General features: G+C 39.5%; 1 protein-coding gene across 1 annotated transcript; it reads right to left on the bottom strand.

Annotated features, from left to right (window-relative positions):
* Positions 1-52: 52 nt before the first annotated feature.
* On the bottom strand, positions 53-6,682 carry LOC104209959 (non-specific phospholipase C4-like). Its single transcript, XM_009758735.2, has 5 exons — positions 6,056-6,682; positions 5,322-5,480; positions 2,900-3,312; positions 1,819-1,989; positions 53-567 (listed from the first exon to the last, which is right to left on the bottom strand). The coding sequence occupies exons 1-5, from the start codon at positions 6,520-6,522 to the stop codon at positions 230-232; spliced, it is 1,548 nt and encodes a 515-aa protein (XP_009757037.1). The 5' UTR covers positions 6,523-6,682; the 3' UTR covers positions 53-229.
* Positions 6,683-19,109: the final 12,427 nt, after the last annotated feature.

Here is a 19,109-nt window from a genome sequence, read left to right as displayed (position 1 = left end):
GAGTAATTATATGTTGACATTTTCAGGGTGCCAGAAAATATGTAGTAACAGATTAAGACAATAACAATCTTTTATAGTGTGCAATCTGATAAGAAAAATAAGATCTAGTTCCAAACTCTTGCTAATTAGAGCAAACTTATTCCTTTTCAATTACTTCGAATTTGAAATCATGTCAGTTACGTTGTCGAAGAAATTACTTTGAGAGTAATGTGAAACTAAAAGGGTATCATCAATGATCACAAACTATACAAGAAAAGAACTTGGAAGCAAAGGATTTGGATTTTCTTGGAGCTCTCTCAGCTGGTCTTGGTATTAAGATAGTAGACTCGTGTGCACCACTTTGTATGGCCTTTTCACCTTCATCCAAGAATTTCTTGAATGCATTATGAACATAATCAGCTGCCTTAGCAACAGTCATTCCCTCCACAAGCTTGTTGGGATAAGACTTCTTCATATAATCTCCGCATAATACTGCTGACATTTGTACCATTTCTGCTTGAAACTCTGTTAACTTTGCATCTTCTTGTGCTTCTGCCTCTCTCATTCTAACTGGATCTGGTAAAGTTTCTGCAATGATAATCAAGTAGTTAGCACGTTACTGGGACAAAAAAGACCATCTGGGTATTCGGAACCCACTGGCCACTAATCCAGATGTAACCTTTTCCCATGTGGCCAAGAACTCCTAGAAATTAACATAATTGATTGTTTGCTCTAAAGTGGTATTGGAGCATGTACGTAACGCCTATACAGTCATATCTCTCCATAACATCATCCCTATATAACAACACTTTACTATAAAAGCTAAGCTTTTTCGGAACCAAATTTCATGTTTTGTTATAATATATGTTCTCTATAACAGCACTTCGTTATAACATCCAAAAATATTCGGAACAAACGAGGTTGTTATAGAGAGGTTTGACGGTACTTTTACTATTTTATATTTATGAGAGCATCTTAAGCTTATGATTGACAGAAATATTAAGTACATTAATTATGTCAACATATATATTGATTATGTTGTATTTTCTGGTCAGGAATTGGCTCGAGCTTTGGAAAATAAAGTGTTAATAATAACGATACCCAGGCTAGGTTAGTTCAAATATACCAATTCGTAATCAATATCCATAATTACCGACACGTTAGATGAATGCAACTGCATCCTGTTATTCACAATAAAGATAAGGAGTTGATGATTTCACTATATAGAGCTCCACAAAAATTAGAAAAGAACTTGTAATGTAAGGATACTACATTAAAGAAAAGTATATTGTTATTGTTTATAAACTAAATATTTTTGGAGAGAGAAGAGGCGCAGACCCACATGGGATCAAAAGGGTTTATATGAACCAGCTTCGTCGAAAAGTATAGGTATATTTTGGTTTCTTCGAAAAGTATACTGTCTATAAAATATATATTGACTTTGCTTGGAGCAAATGTATAGTCCACCCCACTGGCAAAGTGGGTTCAAAGTTGGCAAAACACACCTGAGTTAGAGTCCGGTCAGCAGCAAATGTATTGGCGCATTTTGTTTTTTGCTGCTTAGGACACATAAATGTTTCTTTTCACTTTTTGGACTAGAAAAGCTTACTTTTCTCTCTCTCTGTATATAACATAATATAGTGAAGGAAAACTGCACCATATTTTTTTTTTTTTGCATAATCTAAAATCTGAAAATTATAAAAAAAAGGTATGTTTCAATAATGTATTTTAATTTTTTAATAAAAAATTATTTTGTGGACTTCTTTGTATATTTACTTCTTTATGTTGAATCCGCTTGATGAAAATCAATGATAATAGCTAAAGTGGAAAAAAAGTTACCAGGGCAGTCTGTTCTTGGGGTTGATCTGGCTATGACAGTCTCAAAGGTACCAGCCCATGCATCACGTTTAGTTAGGAACTCATCCAAATTAAAAATCTTCTTAACAGTTGCAGGAACTGAAGAATGCTCAAATTCAGAAGTAGCATATGGTCCTAATGGCTTATGCAACACTGCATTCATATAAGAACCATATATGCATTAATAAGAATTTCAACAAAACGAACACCATATTCTGTAGAATAAGACGCAATACCCGCTCTTTGCGAAATAGTTCATGAGTTTTACACGTTCATAAAATAAAAATAAAGCACAAATAACAATCTTAAAGTTGGATTTTTTTTTTATATCGTAGAAGATAAATAAATTATTATAAAACGATATTTGGTCAAAGAAAATTTTGTTCAACTTTCAAAATGGGGCAGTATGGAAAGAAAAAATGTGAATATATATATATATATATATATATATATATATAATTTGTTTTTTCTTCTTTGGTTAAAAAAGAACATAGATATATAGGAGCGCCTAATGGTGTGACAAAATGCTAGTGAAGTGTAAAAAATTATGTAAGACCGGGATCTAAATTTAGTAATGATAAAAATACTAGGGTATGTTTGATATGATGGAAGTCATATTTTTCAAGAACTTTTTTTCCATGAGTTAAGTGACAAAATGAAGCCTTAGATGATTTGAAATATTATGAGAGCATTAATTAACTGAAGTATTTCAATTTCATTGAATTAAAATGTAACAAAATAGAGACAGCACTTTGTCCATAAATGTGTTATGAACTTATGGATATGCAAGAGTTTAGGGTTTATCCACGCAATGAGAATAGTTTGGTAAATATAAATATTTGGTAGGAAAAAATGGGGCTTCAACTTCTGCTTCCAAAGAAACGTGGCTCTTTTCCAGCTTCTTTGCCATTGCAGAAAAGCAAGTCCGGCTACCACTAGAAACGTACTTAATTTTCACTAAAGTTTGGTCAAATATTTTAACCCTGAAACTGAAATATATATAAGCACTTCTAGTTTTCAAAAAAAAATTGGCCAAACAGTAGTTAAGTAAGGCTAGAATTACCTGTTCCTCTTTCAATCCATGGAGAAATCATGATAGCCGGAACCCTAACACCGAGGCGATCAAACTGAAAGTTATAAGGTGCAGTAGTACCAACAATACCGTCGGGGCTAGGAACTCCGGTGATCGGAGTTGGCACATGGTCAAAGAAACCACCGTGTTCATCGTATATTATTATGAAAAGCATTTCATTCCATTGAGGGCTTGATCTCAATGCCTCGTACACTTCTTTCACTAATTTTTGCCCTTCAAATACATCGTGCGATGGGTGATCATCATTCCCTGGCAATACTTTTAAGTCAAAAAATCTTTGTTCAATTACTACATAATTTGGTAGCTTTCCCTCCTTGCAGTGATTTTTGAAGCTTAGATCGAACGGATGAAAATTCTTTATGTATTTCAGTTTCCTAAGATTCCTGAATAAGCAAATATTTCCATCTCAGCATAAAAGCAGTTTGAAACACTTGAGAAAATAATACATACTATTAGAACAAATAGTGAAAAAACGTAGATTATAGTGTTTGGTGTGAAGGATGAAAATATTTTCATGGAAAATAAGTATCTTGTTTTACTTATTTTTGGTGTTTGGTTAGATAACATATTTTTTTTTTTTGCAATAATATATAATTTAGGCGAACAATATTCATATGATGTTAGAAAAAGGCAAAGGAACAGATAATCAAGGAGTGGATTTATGTCAACGTTCTTCAAATATTAATAGGACTGAAGTTATATATATTGCCAATGTAATTATGTTTTTTACACTATTAAGAGAATATTAAAACGTGAGAGCATGTTACCTCAGCTATGACTATTAATTACTTAACATAAAATGAGGATTGGAATTACGCATACTGACAATGTAAATATGTTTTATTATTATATAGCTATGACTATCAATTACTTATCATAAAATCTCATGGCCATTGATTATCTTATAAGTGACTTGATTGTGTAGCTATATTTTTTAGTGCATGTCATAAACTCATATGAATATAAGGGTAGATTTTTGTCTAATTATTTATTTTAAAAAGGAGGGGCGTAACAGCAAAAGGACCAGTTGGACATATCCCAAGAGAGAGATATCAGCATTAGGAGAATATGCAGTTGAGAGTAACGTAACATAATATCCCTTGACATTATCTGTTGGATATTGATGAGATGATGGGCTTCCATGAAGTTCGCCATTCGTGACGGCAGCGTCAATCCCTTTTAAATTTGTCAATCTAAAATTCTAGTATTGGTGCATTTCGATTTTTTTCTCGACAACCGGTAAAACTGTTTTTTTTTTTTAAAATTTTTTTAGGATATCCAATTTAAACTAGGAGTTAGAAGATTCTTTTGTTATAACGAAGAAAATGATTCAAAATACTTACAAAAACAAAAGAAGATGTAACTTTTTCTTTTGTAATTCCAAGTACAGATCTAATCAATCTTAAAATTCCTCCATCACAATCAATCTCTTTCTCAAAATTAAAAAACGAATAAAAAATTGCATCTATAGATGGAATCTAATATAGTACTCATTTTTTAGGTTTACGTGATATTATTTTTTTATTAGTATGTAATAAAAGAAATAACACTTTTTATATTTGAAAATAAATAAACGTACACTTCTTATATTGCGTTTTATTTGAAGGTTCGTTTTACAATCACACAAATATATTGACATGTTTAAAGCTATAAATTAAAAAGTTTTATAACCACACAGATACACTATGACATACTTAAAATAACAAATCTTTAAGATTTTTATTAAGTATATTTTTAAACTCCATGTCAAGTCACGCTATGTCATATAAATTGAAACGGAGGGAGTAAACCGTTAAAATTATAGTTTGCTTGTTTATGATCCTTTTTATCGTTTTACCATACACAGCTAAATAGACTCATATTCCTTTATTTCTTTTGATAATTTAGATGCTAATTTAATGTTCCTATAGAATGTAGGAAAGATATTTAATGGCAGGATCATTCATCCCTTTTTTCTTTGGGTATAAATCTATTATTAATTACGTACCTTTTTGTAGGAATCTTGCTTATCAAACTTAAGCAAATTCGCTTTGGACAATGTTAGTAATTGATGATTAACGATTAAGGAAATAACTATTCAGTTCTTAATATGTTGATGAAATGGTTTCCCACCCGGTGTTTGTATTCGTATTGGAGTTCGACTATATTCGAATTTGTGCCGCGTAAGGCTACATCGGGAGAAGCGCTCTCTACCAAGAATTTTTTCATGTCTAGGGCTCGAACCCAAAATTTCTGATTAAGGAAAAAGTAACCCCGTACGTTGCACCACATCCTTTGGTGGTTGTTGATAAGATGGTTGAGTAACAGCTAGTACGTAGTTGTGGGACATTTAAACACGCAAAGAAAATGATAATATTATGTCGAAAAATGTAATAAAGAACAAATTCCGTACCTGTAAAAAAGTGTGGACGGAGGGTATTGATAGTAAATCCCAAAAGAATAGCCAGCCTCATCCATTGAATCAAATATAGTCTTCTGAGGTAATCCATGAATCAACAGCTTTGTATCATTACTCGTAAGCCCATGTGACGTCGCCGAATGCACAAACAACCTATTCGCCAAAATGCGGACGTACGTACATAGAGAGTGTTAATTAGGTGCGAGTTCTAATCTGAACCATCTTTTTTATCATAAATCAGAGGTATGTATATTTGAAAATTAGTACGAATATTTAGGTACGAATTCATATCTTCAAAGAATTCAGAACCTAAAAACCATTAAATATAAAAGATTTTTCACACGTCATCACCTAACATGAAACCATCCATAATGTGATATTATTACTTGAAAATAAGGTTAATAATACTCCCTCTGACCCACAAAGTGACCATTTTATCTTTTTATTTTGATCCAAAATAAGTGTTCATTTACATAATTAAGAAGAAATTAATTTTATTTTTCCAAAATTTGCTCTTATTTTCATATTTCAATGTGTCAAGGTAACAATTAATTAAGGTAAATTAGTGAATACATTTTTTTCTTTAGGAATTCGTATTTCCTTAATAAGTGTGCCAAATATAAAATGATCACTTATTGTTGACCGAAGAGAATAGTAAATATTTTTTACAATATTAGTGTGTATAAGTTAAACCCCTAAATTTGAATTCTGAATTCGTCTCTACCTACCTGTTGGGTTGCGTTGATGCCGGAACTGACGCGAACCAGCGATCACAAACGGCGAACTCCGTCACAAGCTCTTTGTAAACAGGCACGGCATCAGGTTTAAACCCGTTCATAACAGTTTCCGCCATACCCTTTTGATTTCTCTCTGCATTTTGAGCAAACCCTTTCATGGCGGGTTCAAGTTTCTTGTTAGCCAAGTCTTGACTCCATGGGACCCCAAAAATTTGTTCATAAATGTCTTGGATTGAATGGCCTGGATCTTGGTCGACGTAAAGGGAATTGTTTCCGAAGAAAACGAGACTGGAATTTTGGTTCGAGGTGGATATTGGGTTGGATTCTTTTCCTGTTGTTGGGCCAGTGATTTCTGGGTTTAGGGTATTCATCCAACCTAACATGTGATCAAATGAGCGGTTTTCTTGAACTAAAACTACTACTGTTTTAATGGGAAATGAAGGTTTTGAAGATGCCATTTTCGGTTTTTGAGTTTTTTGCTAAGTTAATTTGAGTGTAGAGATGTGACTCTTGCTCTTTTATATATAAGGAGAAATGGCAAAGGGAGGTCTATTTCTTTCAAAGCCAAAAGATCTACTTATTTGTTACGTTGAGTATGTTTTCTTGAAGAAGCGGAAACCTATCAAATCCTAAAAGAGCGTGCAGTGATATATCAGCTGTTTCTTTTTTCGGATGTAAAGATTTTACATAATAACTAAATGAAAGAGATTCGCATTCATAAGATAATTCTTTCTTCTTTACCATTTTTTGGGAAACATACGTAGAAAAGTATCCAACTTAGTTGCGTATTTATTGAATCCCACGAAACTTCCCTTTATGATACATTTGTTATATATCCTCACGTTATGATATGAGAATATAATCACGCGTTAATACCTTATACAATTAAAGAATTGACTTTAAGGAATTTAGTATATAAGACATATGTTCCTTTGGGGATAAGAGGATATGCGATGGTATATGGCATTGTTTACCCTCAAAATCGGATTTAAATTTGTAAGTGGTTTTAAGGATATGCGGATAAATTTAAAACAAAGTGATAAATTGAGTTAGATTGAATAAACAAAGATAAAATGAATTTAAACCACACGAGGAGAATAGTTCCAGTCATAGTGAAATATTCACCGTCAATTCGGACTTGTAATGGCCAACAGTGATGAACAAGAAAAATAGCTAATAACGGAGAAAAATAATAATATACTCCGTATTACTTTGGAATGTGTGTGTGATGACCCAAAAGGTCATCACTTGCTTTAAATTAAATTCTGTGTTCTGATGCCTTGAAAACCTCATTAAGAGTCACCTCGATTTGCATGCGCAGTCCGGACGCGTAACCGGAAAGCTTAAATATGAAATTCTGTGAAAAATGATAAAATTTGGTTATAAAATGAGTTAATTTGACTTCGCTCAATATTTGGGGTAAACGGACCTGGACCCGTAATTTGACGATCCTGGAGGGTCCGTAGGAAAATATGGGACTTGGGCGTATGCCCGGAATTGAATTCCGAGGTCCCAAGCCCGAGAAATGAATTTTTTAAAAGAAATTGTTTAAGGAAAATTGAAATGAAATTTGCTTAGAACATGATGGAATCGGGCCCGTGTTTTGGTTCCGGCACTCTGTACAGGTCTTATATATGATTTAAGATATTTTTGTGAAATTTGGTGAAAAACGGAGTTTATTTGACGTGAATTGGACTTCTGGTTGAGGAGTTATGGACTTTGAGAGTTCTTGATGAAAATGTTAAGTTTTGAGGTTTAATTCATGATTTTACATGTTGTTTTGATGATATGATCGCACGAGTAGATCCATATGATGTTTTGAGTTAGTATGCACACTTGGTTTGGATTTTCGAGGGCTCGGGTGAGTTTCAGGATGTTTTAGGCTTAAAACCAGAAGTTGCAGGTCTCTAAACCCACCAGTGCGGTCCGCGGTTGACCTTGTGCGGTGCCGGTGGAGGCTGTGCGGCCGCAGTCGACTTTGTGCGGTTCACACAAGGCGCTGCTGTGCGGCCGCAGTCGACCTTGTGCGGTCCGCACAGGGCACTGGACCGCAGTACCCTCAGGAAGGCCTGTGCGGCCGCAGTCCATTTTGTGCGGTCCACACAGGGGGTCTAAGAGGGGTATAAATAGACGGGATTTTCAGTCATTTTTCAAAACCCCAAAAACCTAAGAGGCGATTTTTCAAACAACCTTTCTTTTCCAAATCAATTGTAAGTCATTTTGAACTAGTTTTCTTCAATCATTAACATCTTTTAATATGATTTCAACTTCAAATCAATGATTTTCATGGCAGAAATTGGGTGTTTTGGGTAGAACCTAGGTTTTTCAAATTGGGGATTTGGACCTCGATTTGAGGTCCGATTTCAAAACAAATTATATATTTGAGTTTGTGGGGGAATGGGTGATTGGGTTTTGGTTCGAACCTCGGGTTTTGACCATGTGGGCCCGGGGCGATTTTGATTTTTGGGTAAAACTTTGGAAACTCCATTTTCATGCATTCAAATTGATTCATTTAGCATTTATTAATATAATTAAGCAACTTGTGGCTAGATACGAGCAAGTTGGTGGTGGAATCAAGAGGTAAAGCGATAGTTGAGACTTGAATTGCGTTCGTGACATCGAGGTAAGTGTTCGGTCTAACCTTAGCTTGAGGGATTAGGAGTTGAGATCTATTTGCTATTTGCTTCTTGTTGAGTACGACGTATAGGCATGGTGGCGAGTATCTATACGTTGGTGTCAAGCATGACCGTGAGTCTTAAATTGATACTTGTTGTATTCTTGAATGTTACTATGGTTGAAATAGTGAGTAAATCCTTGATATTGAGCAAAGACTTAGTTTGTTTATCGTGGAATCTATTTATGATTGAGAAATGGTGGTAATTAAGACGAGTAGGAGTTGAGTTAAGATTGGTTATAGTTGATTCTCCCTTTCCGGGATGTATATACTTGTACTGCTGAGTTCTCTTGCCGGGATAGTGTAGTCTATTGTTGATCCCTTGCCGGGACGGTTAATTATGATTATTGTTGACTGTATAGTTGGAACGGGTTGCATGCTGCAACAAATATTATATTGGATCGGGTTGCACGCCGCAATAGATATTATATTGGATCGGGTTGCACACCGCAACAGATATTATATCGGATCGGATTGCACGCCGCAATAGATATTATATTGAATCGGGTTGCACACCGCAATAAATATTATATTGGATCGGGTTGCACACCGCAACAGCTATATATATGTGGATCGGGTTGCACGCTGCAACAATGTTAATTGATAAGGGATCGGGTTGCGTGCCGCAGTAGTATTGTTATTGTATTGTTGTAGATATTGAGCTTTCCTTTCATATTTTATTAAGTTTCTGTTGGTCTTGATATGTTTCCCCGAAGCATGTACCGCCTCCCATTTTAAATTGCTTATTCCTATTTATTTTCCGCCATTTATTATATAACTGCACAGGTTTATCTGAAGTCTGGTCTTAGCCTCGTCACTACCTCGCCGGGGTTAGGCCAGACACTTACAAGCTCTTGGGGTCGGTTGTGCTGATACTACACTCTGCACTCTATGCAGATATCAGAGCGGCACTTGATCACCAGCAGTAGGGGAGCCAGCCTTCAGTCCACCGAGACACCGAGGTAGCCTTGCAGGCGTCCGCAGGCCCAACGTCTCCTCTATCTTTTATTATGTTCTGTTATCTCATATATCCGAGACAAACATTGTTATTTTTCCTTCAAACTGTTGTATGTAGTACTCTTAGTAGTCCGTGGATATTATGACACCAGTTTCTGGGTAGAGGCATGTGTTGACTTTCGAAATATTTTGATTTTATATTTATTTAAGACTTCTGCTTAAATATCATATTCCGCTGTCATTTAGATGTTTATCACTTGTTAACATAAGTTGTAAAAAAGGATTAAAACAGAAGAGTTAAAGATTTCTAAGTTCGTGGCTTGCCTAGCTTCTACGAGTAGGCGCCATCATGACTCCCGAGGGTGGGAATTCCGGGTCGTGACAAGTTGGTATCAAAGTTCTAGGCTATATAGGTTTCACAATTCACGGACAAGCTTAGTAGAGTCTGAGGGATCAGTACAGAGACGTCTGTATTTATCCTCCAGAGGCTACAGAGTTAGGAAAACTTCACATTTGTTCTTTCCTGTCGTGTGGTTTTGTTTCTCAATGCTAATTGAATTTCTACTCTATTCTTTCGCAGATGGTGAGAACACGCGCTTCTTCATCTACCGCTCAGCAGCCCGAACACCCAACAACAGCTCCAACGAGGGGTAGAGGGCGAGGCTGAGGCCGTGCTAGAGGTAGAGCTCAGCCCCGAGCAGCAACACCAGTGACAGAGCCTCAAGTTGATTTTGATGAAGAGGTTACGACCCCAGCAGCTCTGGTGGGCCCAGCGCAGGTCCAAGAAGGGTTTATTGCTACCCCAGTTCGTTAGGATGCTCTTGTCTGATTAGTGGGCCTCATGGAGAGTGTCACCCCGAGCGGGCTTGCTTTCTGTAGCACTAGCCGTCTCTCAGGTTGGAAGAGGGGCTCAGACTCCTGCTACTCGCACTCCGGAGCAGGTAGCTCCTCAGATTCAGACTCTAGCGGTTCAGCCAGTTGGAGTAGTTCAACCGGGTGTTGTAGCTCAGACCGACAAAGGAGCAGCTATGTCTGCCGATGCTTTGTGGAGGCTGGATAGGTTCACCAAGCTCTTCACTTCTACTTTCAGCGATACATCTACTGAGTGTCCCCAAGATTATCTAGATAGTTGCCACGAGGTTCTTAGGAACATGGGTATTGTTGAGACCAATGGGGTCGATTTTGCTACATTTTGCTTGTCTGGATCTGCCAAGACTTGGTGGAGAGATTATTGCTTGGCCAGGCCAGCCGGATCGCCATCTTTGACTTGGGAGCCGTTTACAGTGTTGTTTATGGAGAAGTTTCTCCCCATTACTCAGAGAGAGGCCTACCGGAGGTAGTTTGAGCATCTCTAGTAGGGTTCCATGATGGTTACCCAGTATGAGACCAGATTCATCGACTTGGCTTGCCATGCCCTTGTCATCTTTCCTACCGAGAGGGAGAGAGAGAGGGTGATGAGGTTTATTAATAGTCTTATTCAGACGATTCTTCTTCAGATGGCTAGAGAGGCTGGGAGTGAGATTACTTTTTAGAAGGCGGCCAATGTGGCCAGGAGAGTGGAGATGGTTCTATCACAGGGAGGTGCTCATGGGTCGGATAAGAGGCCCCTTCATTCAGGAAGATTCAGTGGTGCCTCGTCTGGAGGGAGAGATTCATATGGTAGAGGCCATCCTCCTAGGCCCTTTCAGTTACCTCTTCAGGTTTCTCACGGTGCTTCAGGTAGTCGTGGTCCGCAAATGCAGTATTCTGATCAGCAGTCCTACAGTACACTACCAGCTCCTATCAGTGCACCGCCGCTCTAGAGTTTTTGGGGTGGTCATTCGGGTAGCCAAGGTCAGTTTCAGTTTCCTCAGCCATAGCACTCAGGTGGATGTTTTGAGTGTGGTAAGTATGGTCATATCAGGAGGACTTGTTTGAGGTTAGTGGGTACTCAGTCGCAGCAGTAGGGTTCCCACGCTATGGTTCAGGCCCCAGGTGTTCCATAGACCGCCCAACCAGCTAAAGGTGGGGAAAGAGGTGCTAGAGGTGGAGGTAGAGGTGCTAGAGGTAGAGCTTAGGCCGCTAGAGGTAGAGGCCAGCCAGCTGCAGGCCGTCCCAAAGATGTAGTTCAGGGTGGTCCAGCTAGGCCCGAGGCTGAGGCTTCAGATGCAGTTATCACAGGTATGGTTCTAGTTTGTGATAACGATACTTTAGTGTTGTTTGATCCAGGGTCTACATACTCGTATGTGTCATCTTATTTTGCACCGTATTTGATCATGCCTAGTGATTCATTGAGTGTTCCTGTTTATGTGTCTACACCGGTGGGTGATTCTATTGTGGTTGATCGAGTCCATCATTCTTGTGTTGTGGTGATTGGGGGGCTTGAGACTCGTGTAGATTTGTTGCTTTTAGACATGGTCAATTTCGATGTTATATTGGGGATGGACTGGTTATAACCTTACCACGCTACCTTGGACTGTCATGCCAAGACTGTGACCTTAGCTTTACCGGGTATGCCTCGTTTAGAGTGGAGAGGGACTCTTGGTCATTCTAACCGCAATGTTATCTTGTATGTGAAGGCTCGGCGTATGGTCGAGACGGGGTGTTTGGCCTATGTTTGCGATTCCAATGCTGAGGTTTCATCTATTGATTCTGTGCCCATTGTTCGTGAGTTCCCTGAGGTATTCCCTTCAGACCTGCCGGGAATGCCACCCGACAAGGATATTGACTTTTGCATTAATTTGACTCCGGGCACTCAACCCATTTCTATCCTGCCGTATCGTATGGCCCGCCTGAGTTGAAAGAGTTGAAGGAGAGTTGTAAGACTTGCTTGAGAAAGGTTTCATTAGACCCAGTGTTTCGCCTTGGGGTGCGCTGGTGTTGTTTATTAAGAAGAAGGACGGATCAATGAGAATGTGTATTGATTACCGGTAGTTGAACAAGGTTACAATCAAGAATAAGTATCCATTGCCGAGGATTGATGATTTGTTTGATCAGCTTCAGGGTGCCAAGGTGTTTTCGAAGATTGACTTGAGATCTGGCTACCATCAGTTGAGGATTAAGGCATTCGATGTCCCTAAGATAGCTTTCCGCACTCGGTATAGGCATTATGAGTTCTTGGTTATGTCATTCGGGTTAACAAATACCCCAACAACTTTTATGGATTTGATGAACCGAGTGTTCAGGCCTTATTTGGATTCGTTCGTGATAGTCTTTATTGATGATATTTTGATATATTCCCGCAGCCAGGTGGAGCACGAGCAACATCTTAGAGTGGTTCTTCAGACTCTGAGGGATAGTCAGCCATATGCTAAGTTCTCGATGTGTGATTTTTGGATGAGTTCAGTTGCATTCCTGGGTCATGTTATATCAGCAGAGGGTATTCAGGTGGATCCGAAGAAGATTGAGGCAGTCAAGAACTGGCCTAGGCTAGCATCAGCTACAGAGATTCAGAGTTTCTTGGGATTGGCAGGCTACTATCGTCGGTTCGTGGAAGTGTTTTCATCCATTGCAGCTCGGATGACCAGTTTGACCCAGAAGGGTGCCCAGTTTAGATGGTCGGATGAGTGTGAGGCGAGCTTTCAGAAGCTCAAGACAACTCTGACTACGACACCGGTGTTGGTTTTGCCCACAGGTTCAGGGCCTTATACAGTTTATTGTGATGCTTCTCGTATTGGACTTGGTGCAGTGTTGATGCAGGATGGCAAGGTCATTGCCTATGCTTCGCGACAATTGAAGATTTATGAGAAGAACTATCTAGTTCATGATTTAGAGTTGGCAGCCATAGTTCACGCATTGAAGATTTGGAGGCATTATCTGTATGGCGTGGCATGTGAGGTATTCACGGATCACAAGAGTCTTCAGTATTTGTTCAAGCAAAAAGAGTTGAATTTGAGGCAGAGGAGGTGGTTGGAGTTGTTGAAAGATTATGATATCACTATCTTATATCACTCGGGAAAGGCCAATGTGGTGGTCGATGCCTTGAGTAGGAAGTCAGCCAGTATGGGCAGTCTTGCTTATATTCCGGTCGGTGAGAGACCGCTTGCTTTGGATGTTCAGGATTTGGCCAATCAGTTCGTGAGGTTGGATGTCTCTGAGCCCAGCTGTGTGCTAGCTTGCACAGTCGCTCGTTCTTCGTTATTGGAGCGTATCCGTGATGGGTAGTATGATGATCCCCATTTGTATGTCCTTAGAGACACGGTGCAGCGCGGAGGCGCCAAGCAGGTTGTTTTAGATGATGATGAAGTTTTGAGATTGCAAGGGTCGAGTTTTGTGCCTAATGTGGATGGACTCCGAGAGTTGATCTTAGAGGAGGCCCATAGTTCCCGGTACTCTATTCATCCTAGCGCCACGAAGATGTATCAGGATTTGCGACAACATTATTGGTGGCGTAGAATGAAGAAGGGCATTGTTGCATATGTGGCTCGGTATTTGAATTGTCAGCAGGTTAAGTATGAGCATCAGAGGTCTGGTGGTTTATTTTAGAGGATTGAGCTTCCCGAGTGGAAGTGGGAGCGGTTTATTATAGATTTTGTTGTTGGACTCCCGCAGACTCGGAAGAAGTTCGACGCAGTATGGGTCATTGTTGATAGGCTGACCAAGTCAGTGCATTTTATTCCTATGGAAGTCTCCTATTCATCCGAGAGTTTAGCTGAGATCTATATCCGGGAGATTGTTCGTCTTCATAGTATGCCTGTGTCTATCATTTCGGATCGTGGTACGCAGTTTACCTCACATTTCTGGAGAGCAGTTCAGCGAGAGTTGGGCACTCAGGTTAAGTTGAAGTACATCATTTCATCCTCAGACGGACGGGCAGTCCGAGTGGACTATTCAAATTTTGGAGGATATGCTCCGAGCCTGTGTCATCAATTTTGGAGGTTCGTGGGATCAGTTTTTGCCTTTAGCAGAGTTTGCCTACAACAACAACTACCAGTCGAGTATCCAGATGGCTCCTTATGAGGCTTTATATGGTAGGCGGTGTCGATCTCCGGTTGGATGGTTTGAGCTGGGAGAGGCTCGGTTGTTGGGTACGGATCTGGTTCAGGAGGCATTGGACAAGGTCAGGATTATTCAGGATGGGCTTCGTACAGCTCAGTCCAGGCAAAAGAGTTATGCAGATCGCAAGGTTCGAGATGTGGCTTTTATGGTGGATGAGCAGGTATTGCTTTGAGTGTCGCCTATGAAGGGCGTGATAAGATTTGGTAAGAAGGGCAAGTTTAGCCCTAGGTTCATTGGTCCGTTTGAGATTCTTGATCGAGTGGGAGAGGTGGCTTATAGACTTGCATTGCCACCGAGCTTATCAGCCGTGCATCCAGTGTTTCATATGTCCATGCTTCGGAAGTATCACGCTGATCCATCTCACGTGTTAGATTTCAGCACTGTCTAGTTGGACAAAGACTTGTCTGATGAGGAAGAGCCGGTAGCCATTCTAGACCGCAGGTTCGTCAGTTGAGGTCGAAGAGTTTTTCTTCTGTTCGTGTTCAGTGGAGTGATAAGCCTCCTGAGGCATCGACCTGGGAGTCCGAGTCCGATATGCGGAGCCGTTATCCCCATTTTTTCCCCGACTCAAGTACTTCCTTCTTCTGTCCGTTTGAGGACAAACAGTTGTTTTAGAGGTGGAGAATGTGATGACCCAAAAGGTCATCACTTGCTTTAAATTAAATTCTGTGTTCTGAGGCCTTGAAAACCTCATTTAGAGTTACCTCGATTTGAGTGCGCAGTCCGGGCGCGTAGCCGGAAAGTTTAAATATGAAATTCTGTGAAAAATGATAAAATTTGGTTATAAAATGAGTTAATTTGACTTCGGCCAATGTTTTGGGTAAACAGACCCAGACCCATAATTTGACGGTCCCGGAGGGTCCGTTGGAAAATATGGGACCCGAAATCGAATTCCGAGGTCCCAAACCCGAGAAATGAATTTTTTTAAAAGAAATTGTTTTCTGAAACTGTTTAAGGAAAATTAAAATGAAATTTTCTTAGAACATGATGGTATCGGGCCTGCATTTTGGTTCCGGCGCCTGGTACATGTCTTATATATGATTTAAGACGTTTCTGTGAAATTTGGTGGAAAACGGAGTTTATTTGACGTGAATTGGACTTCCGGTTGAGGAGTTATGAACTTTGAAAGTTCTTGATGAAAATGTTAAGTTTTGAGGTTTAATTCATGATTTTACACGTTATTTTGATGATATGATCGCACGAGTAGGTCCATATGATGTTTTGAGTTAGTATGCACACTTGGTTTGGAGTTCCGAGGGCTCGGGTGAGTTTCGGGATATTTTAGGCTTAAAACCAGAAGATGCAGGTCTCCGAACCCACCAGTGCGGTCCGCGGTCGACCTTGCGTGGTGCGCAGTAGAGGCTGTGCGGCCGCAGTTAACTTTGTGTGGTCCGCACAGGGCGCTGCTGTGCGGTCGCAGTTGACCTTGTGCTGTCCGCACAGGGCACTGGACCGCAGTACCCTCAGGAAGGCCTGTGCGGCCGCAGTCCATTTTGTGCGGTCTGTACAGGGGGTCTGAGAGGGGTATAAATAGACGGGATTTTCAGTCATTTTTCATTTTTCAAAACCCCAAAAACATAAGAGGCGATTTTTCAAACAGCTTTTCTTTTTCAAATCAATTGTAAGTCATTTTGAACTAGTTTTCTTCAATCATTAACATCTTTTAATATGATTTCAACTTCAAATCAATGATTTTCATGGCGGAAATTGGGTGTTTTGGGTAGAACCTAGGTTTTTCAAATTTGGGATTTGGACCTTGATTTGGGGTTCGATTTCAAAACAAATTATATATTTGAGTTCGTAGGGGAATGGGTGATCGGGTTTTGGTTCGAACCTCGGGTTTTGACCATGTGGGCCCGAGAGCGATTTTGACTTTTTGGTAAAACTTTGGAAACTCCATTTTCATGCATTCAAATTGATTCATTTAGCATTTATTAATATAATTAAGTAACTTGTGGTTAGAGACAAACGAGTTGGTGGTGGAATCAAGAGGTAAAGCGATATCGAGGTAAGTGTTCGGTCTAACCTTAGCTTGAGGGATTAGGAGTTGAGTCCTATTTGCTATTTGCTTCTTGTTGAGTACGACGTATAGGCATGGTGACGAGTATCTATACGTTGGTGTCAAGCATGACCGTGACTCTTAAATTGATACTTGTTGCATTCTTGAATGTTACTATGGTTGAAATAGTGAGTAAATCCTTGATATTAATCAAAGACTTAGTTTGTTTATCGTGGAATCTACTTATGATTGAGAAATGGTGGTAATTGAGACGAGTAGGAGTTGAGTTAAGATTGGTTATAGCTGATTCTCCCTTTCTGGGGCATATATACTTGTACTGCTGAGTTCCCTTGCCAGGATAGTGTAGTCTATTGTTGATCCCTTGCCGGGACGGTTAATTATGATTATTATTGACTGTATAGTTGGATCGGGTTGCACACCGCAACAGATATTATATCCGAACGGGTTGCACACCGCAACAGATATTATATTGGTTCGGATTGCACGCCGCAACAGATATTATATTCGATCGGGTTGCATGCCGCAACAGATATTATATCAGATCGGGTTGCACGCCACAACAGATATTATATTGGATCGGGTTGCACGCCGCAACAAATATTATATTGGATCGGGTTGCATGCCGCAACAGCTATATATTTGTGGATCGGGTTGCACGCCGCAACAATGTTAAATGATAAGGGATCGGGTTGCGCGCCGCAACAGTATTGTTGTAGATATTGAGCTGTCCTTTCATATTTTATTAAGTTTCTGTTGGTCTTGATATGTTTCCCTAAATCATGTACCCCCTCCCATTTTAAATTGCTTATTCTTATTTATTTTCCGCCATATATTATATAACTGCACTGGTTTATCTGGAGTCCGGTCCTAGCCTCGTCACTACCTCATCGGGGTTAGGCCAGACACTTACCAGCACATGGGGTCGGTTGTGCTGATACTACACTCTGCACTTTGTGTAGATACCGGAGCGGCACTTGATCACCAGCAGTAGGGGAGCCAGCTTTCAGTCCACCGAGACACCGAGGTAGCCTTGCAGGCGTCCGCATGCCCGACGTCTCCTCTATCTTTTATTATGTTCTGTTATCTCATGTATCTGAGACAAACAATGTTATTTTTCCTTCAAAATTGTTGTATGTAGTACTCTTAATAGTCTGTGGATATTGTGACTCCAGTTTCTAGGTAGAGGCATGTGTTGAATTTCGAAACATTTTGGTTTTATATTTATTTAAGACTTTCGCTTAAATCTTATATTCCGTTGTCATTTAGATGTTTATCACTTGTTAACATAAGTTGTAAAAAAAGTATTAAAACAAAAGAGTTAAAGATTTCTAAGTTCGTGGCTTGCCTAGTTTCTACAAGTAGGCGCCATCACGACTCCCGAGGGTGGCAATTCCGGGTCGTGACAGTGTGTTACAATGTGTGTTATGAATTATCATACCCCTTTTATATAGTAGGTGAGTCTTACTCTAGGGTCAGGTTCTTTTAGGGATAAACTTGTGAAGATCCTAATTAGTATATATAATTTATCATCAAATATATCTATTAGTAAATTGATTCATCGACTTATAACTTGCTTAGATGCATCATTGAATATTTGTCACGACCCGAATTTCTCACCCTCGGGAGTCGTGATGGCGCCTCCTATTGAAAGCTAGGCAAGCCAAACGTTTGAATAATTTAACTGTTTTTCCCATTTTTAATCCTTTTACAATTATGAAACAACAGTTTGTAAACAACGAAATTTAAACAAGCGGAATAAACCATAAAACCATTTTAATATGTCTGATACAATCTCTTAAACAAAGACTACCCAGAACTGGTGTCACACTTCTCAGACGGTCTAGGAATACTACAAACAAAGTCTAAAAAATAAATAATACACTGTTTCTGAAATACGTAAATGAAACAAGATGAAGGGATAGAGGGAGACGCCAAAGCCTGCGAATGCCTGCAGGACTACCTTGGATCTGCGTGTGGACTGAAGGCAGCCACCCAAGATAAGGTAAGGCTGTATTATGGACCGGGACCGCGAGACCACGAGCCAAATGGGCCGGTTCACACGGTCCGGTCCCAAACGGTCCTTGGACCTTACTGTGGGTCGGTCCTCCAGGTTGAGACTACGAGCCCAGGACCGGCAGTCGGGCCTGGGCTGGTTCAACCAGGCCTAACGGCTATTTTTCAAAAAACAAAATTTAAAAAAATGACCAACTGTTGGAAGTTTAAAACCTAGCTGTTGGCCTGCCATTTTAGCCGTTTGACTTTTTAAAAAATAGCCATTTGGCTCCCAAACTTTGTTTTACCCCCAAACTTTTTATAATTACACTTTTTCCCTATTCTCAACTATAAATACCCCTCATTCTTTCATTTTTACTCACAAAATTATCAATATCTCTCAATCTCTCTCTAATTTTCTTCTA

The sequence above is a fragment of the Nicotiana sylvestris genome, chromosome 8 (genome assembly GCF_000393655.2).
Source record: "Nicotiana sylvestris chromosome 8, ASM39365v2, whole genome shotgun sequence".
Lineage (NCBI taxonomy): Eukaryota > Viridiplantae > Streptophyta > Magnoliopsida > Solanales > Solanaceae > Nicotiana > Nicotiana sylvestris.
This window is presented reverse-complemented; position numbering and strand designations above follow the sequence as displayed.

Bases quoted from the DNA above. Each gene is read 5' to 3' on its own strand.
- LOC104209959 (XM_009758735.2), bottom strand. From the start codon at position 6,522: ATGGCATCTTCAAAACCTTCATTTCCCATTAAAACAGTAGTAGTTTTA. The intron at 5,481-6,055 runs GTAGGTAGAGAC...TTTGGCGAATAG, and splicing joins GCATCAACGCAACCCAACAG to GTTGTTTGTGCATTCGGCGA. The intron at 1,990-2,899 runs GTAATTCTAGCC...ATATGAATGCAG, and splicing joins ATGGATTGAAAGAGGAACAG to TGTTGCATAAGCCATTAGGA.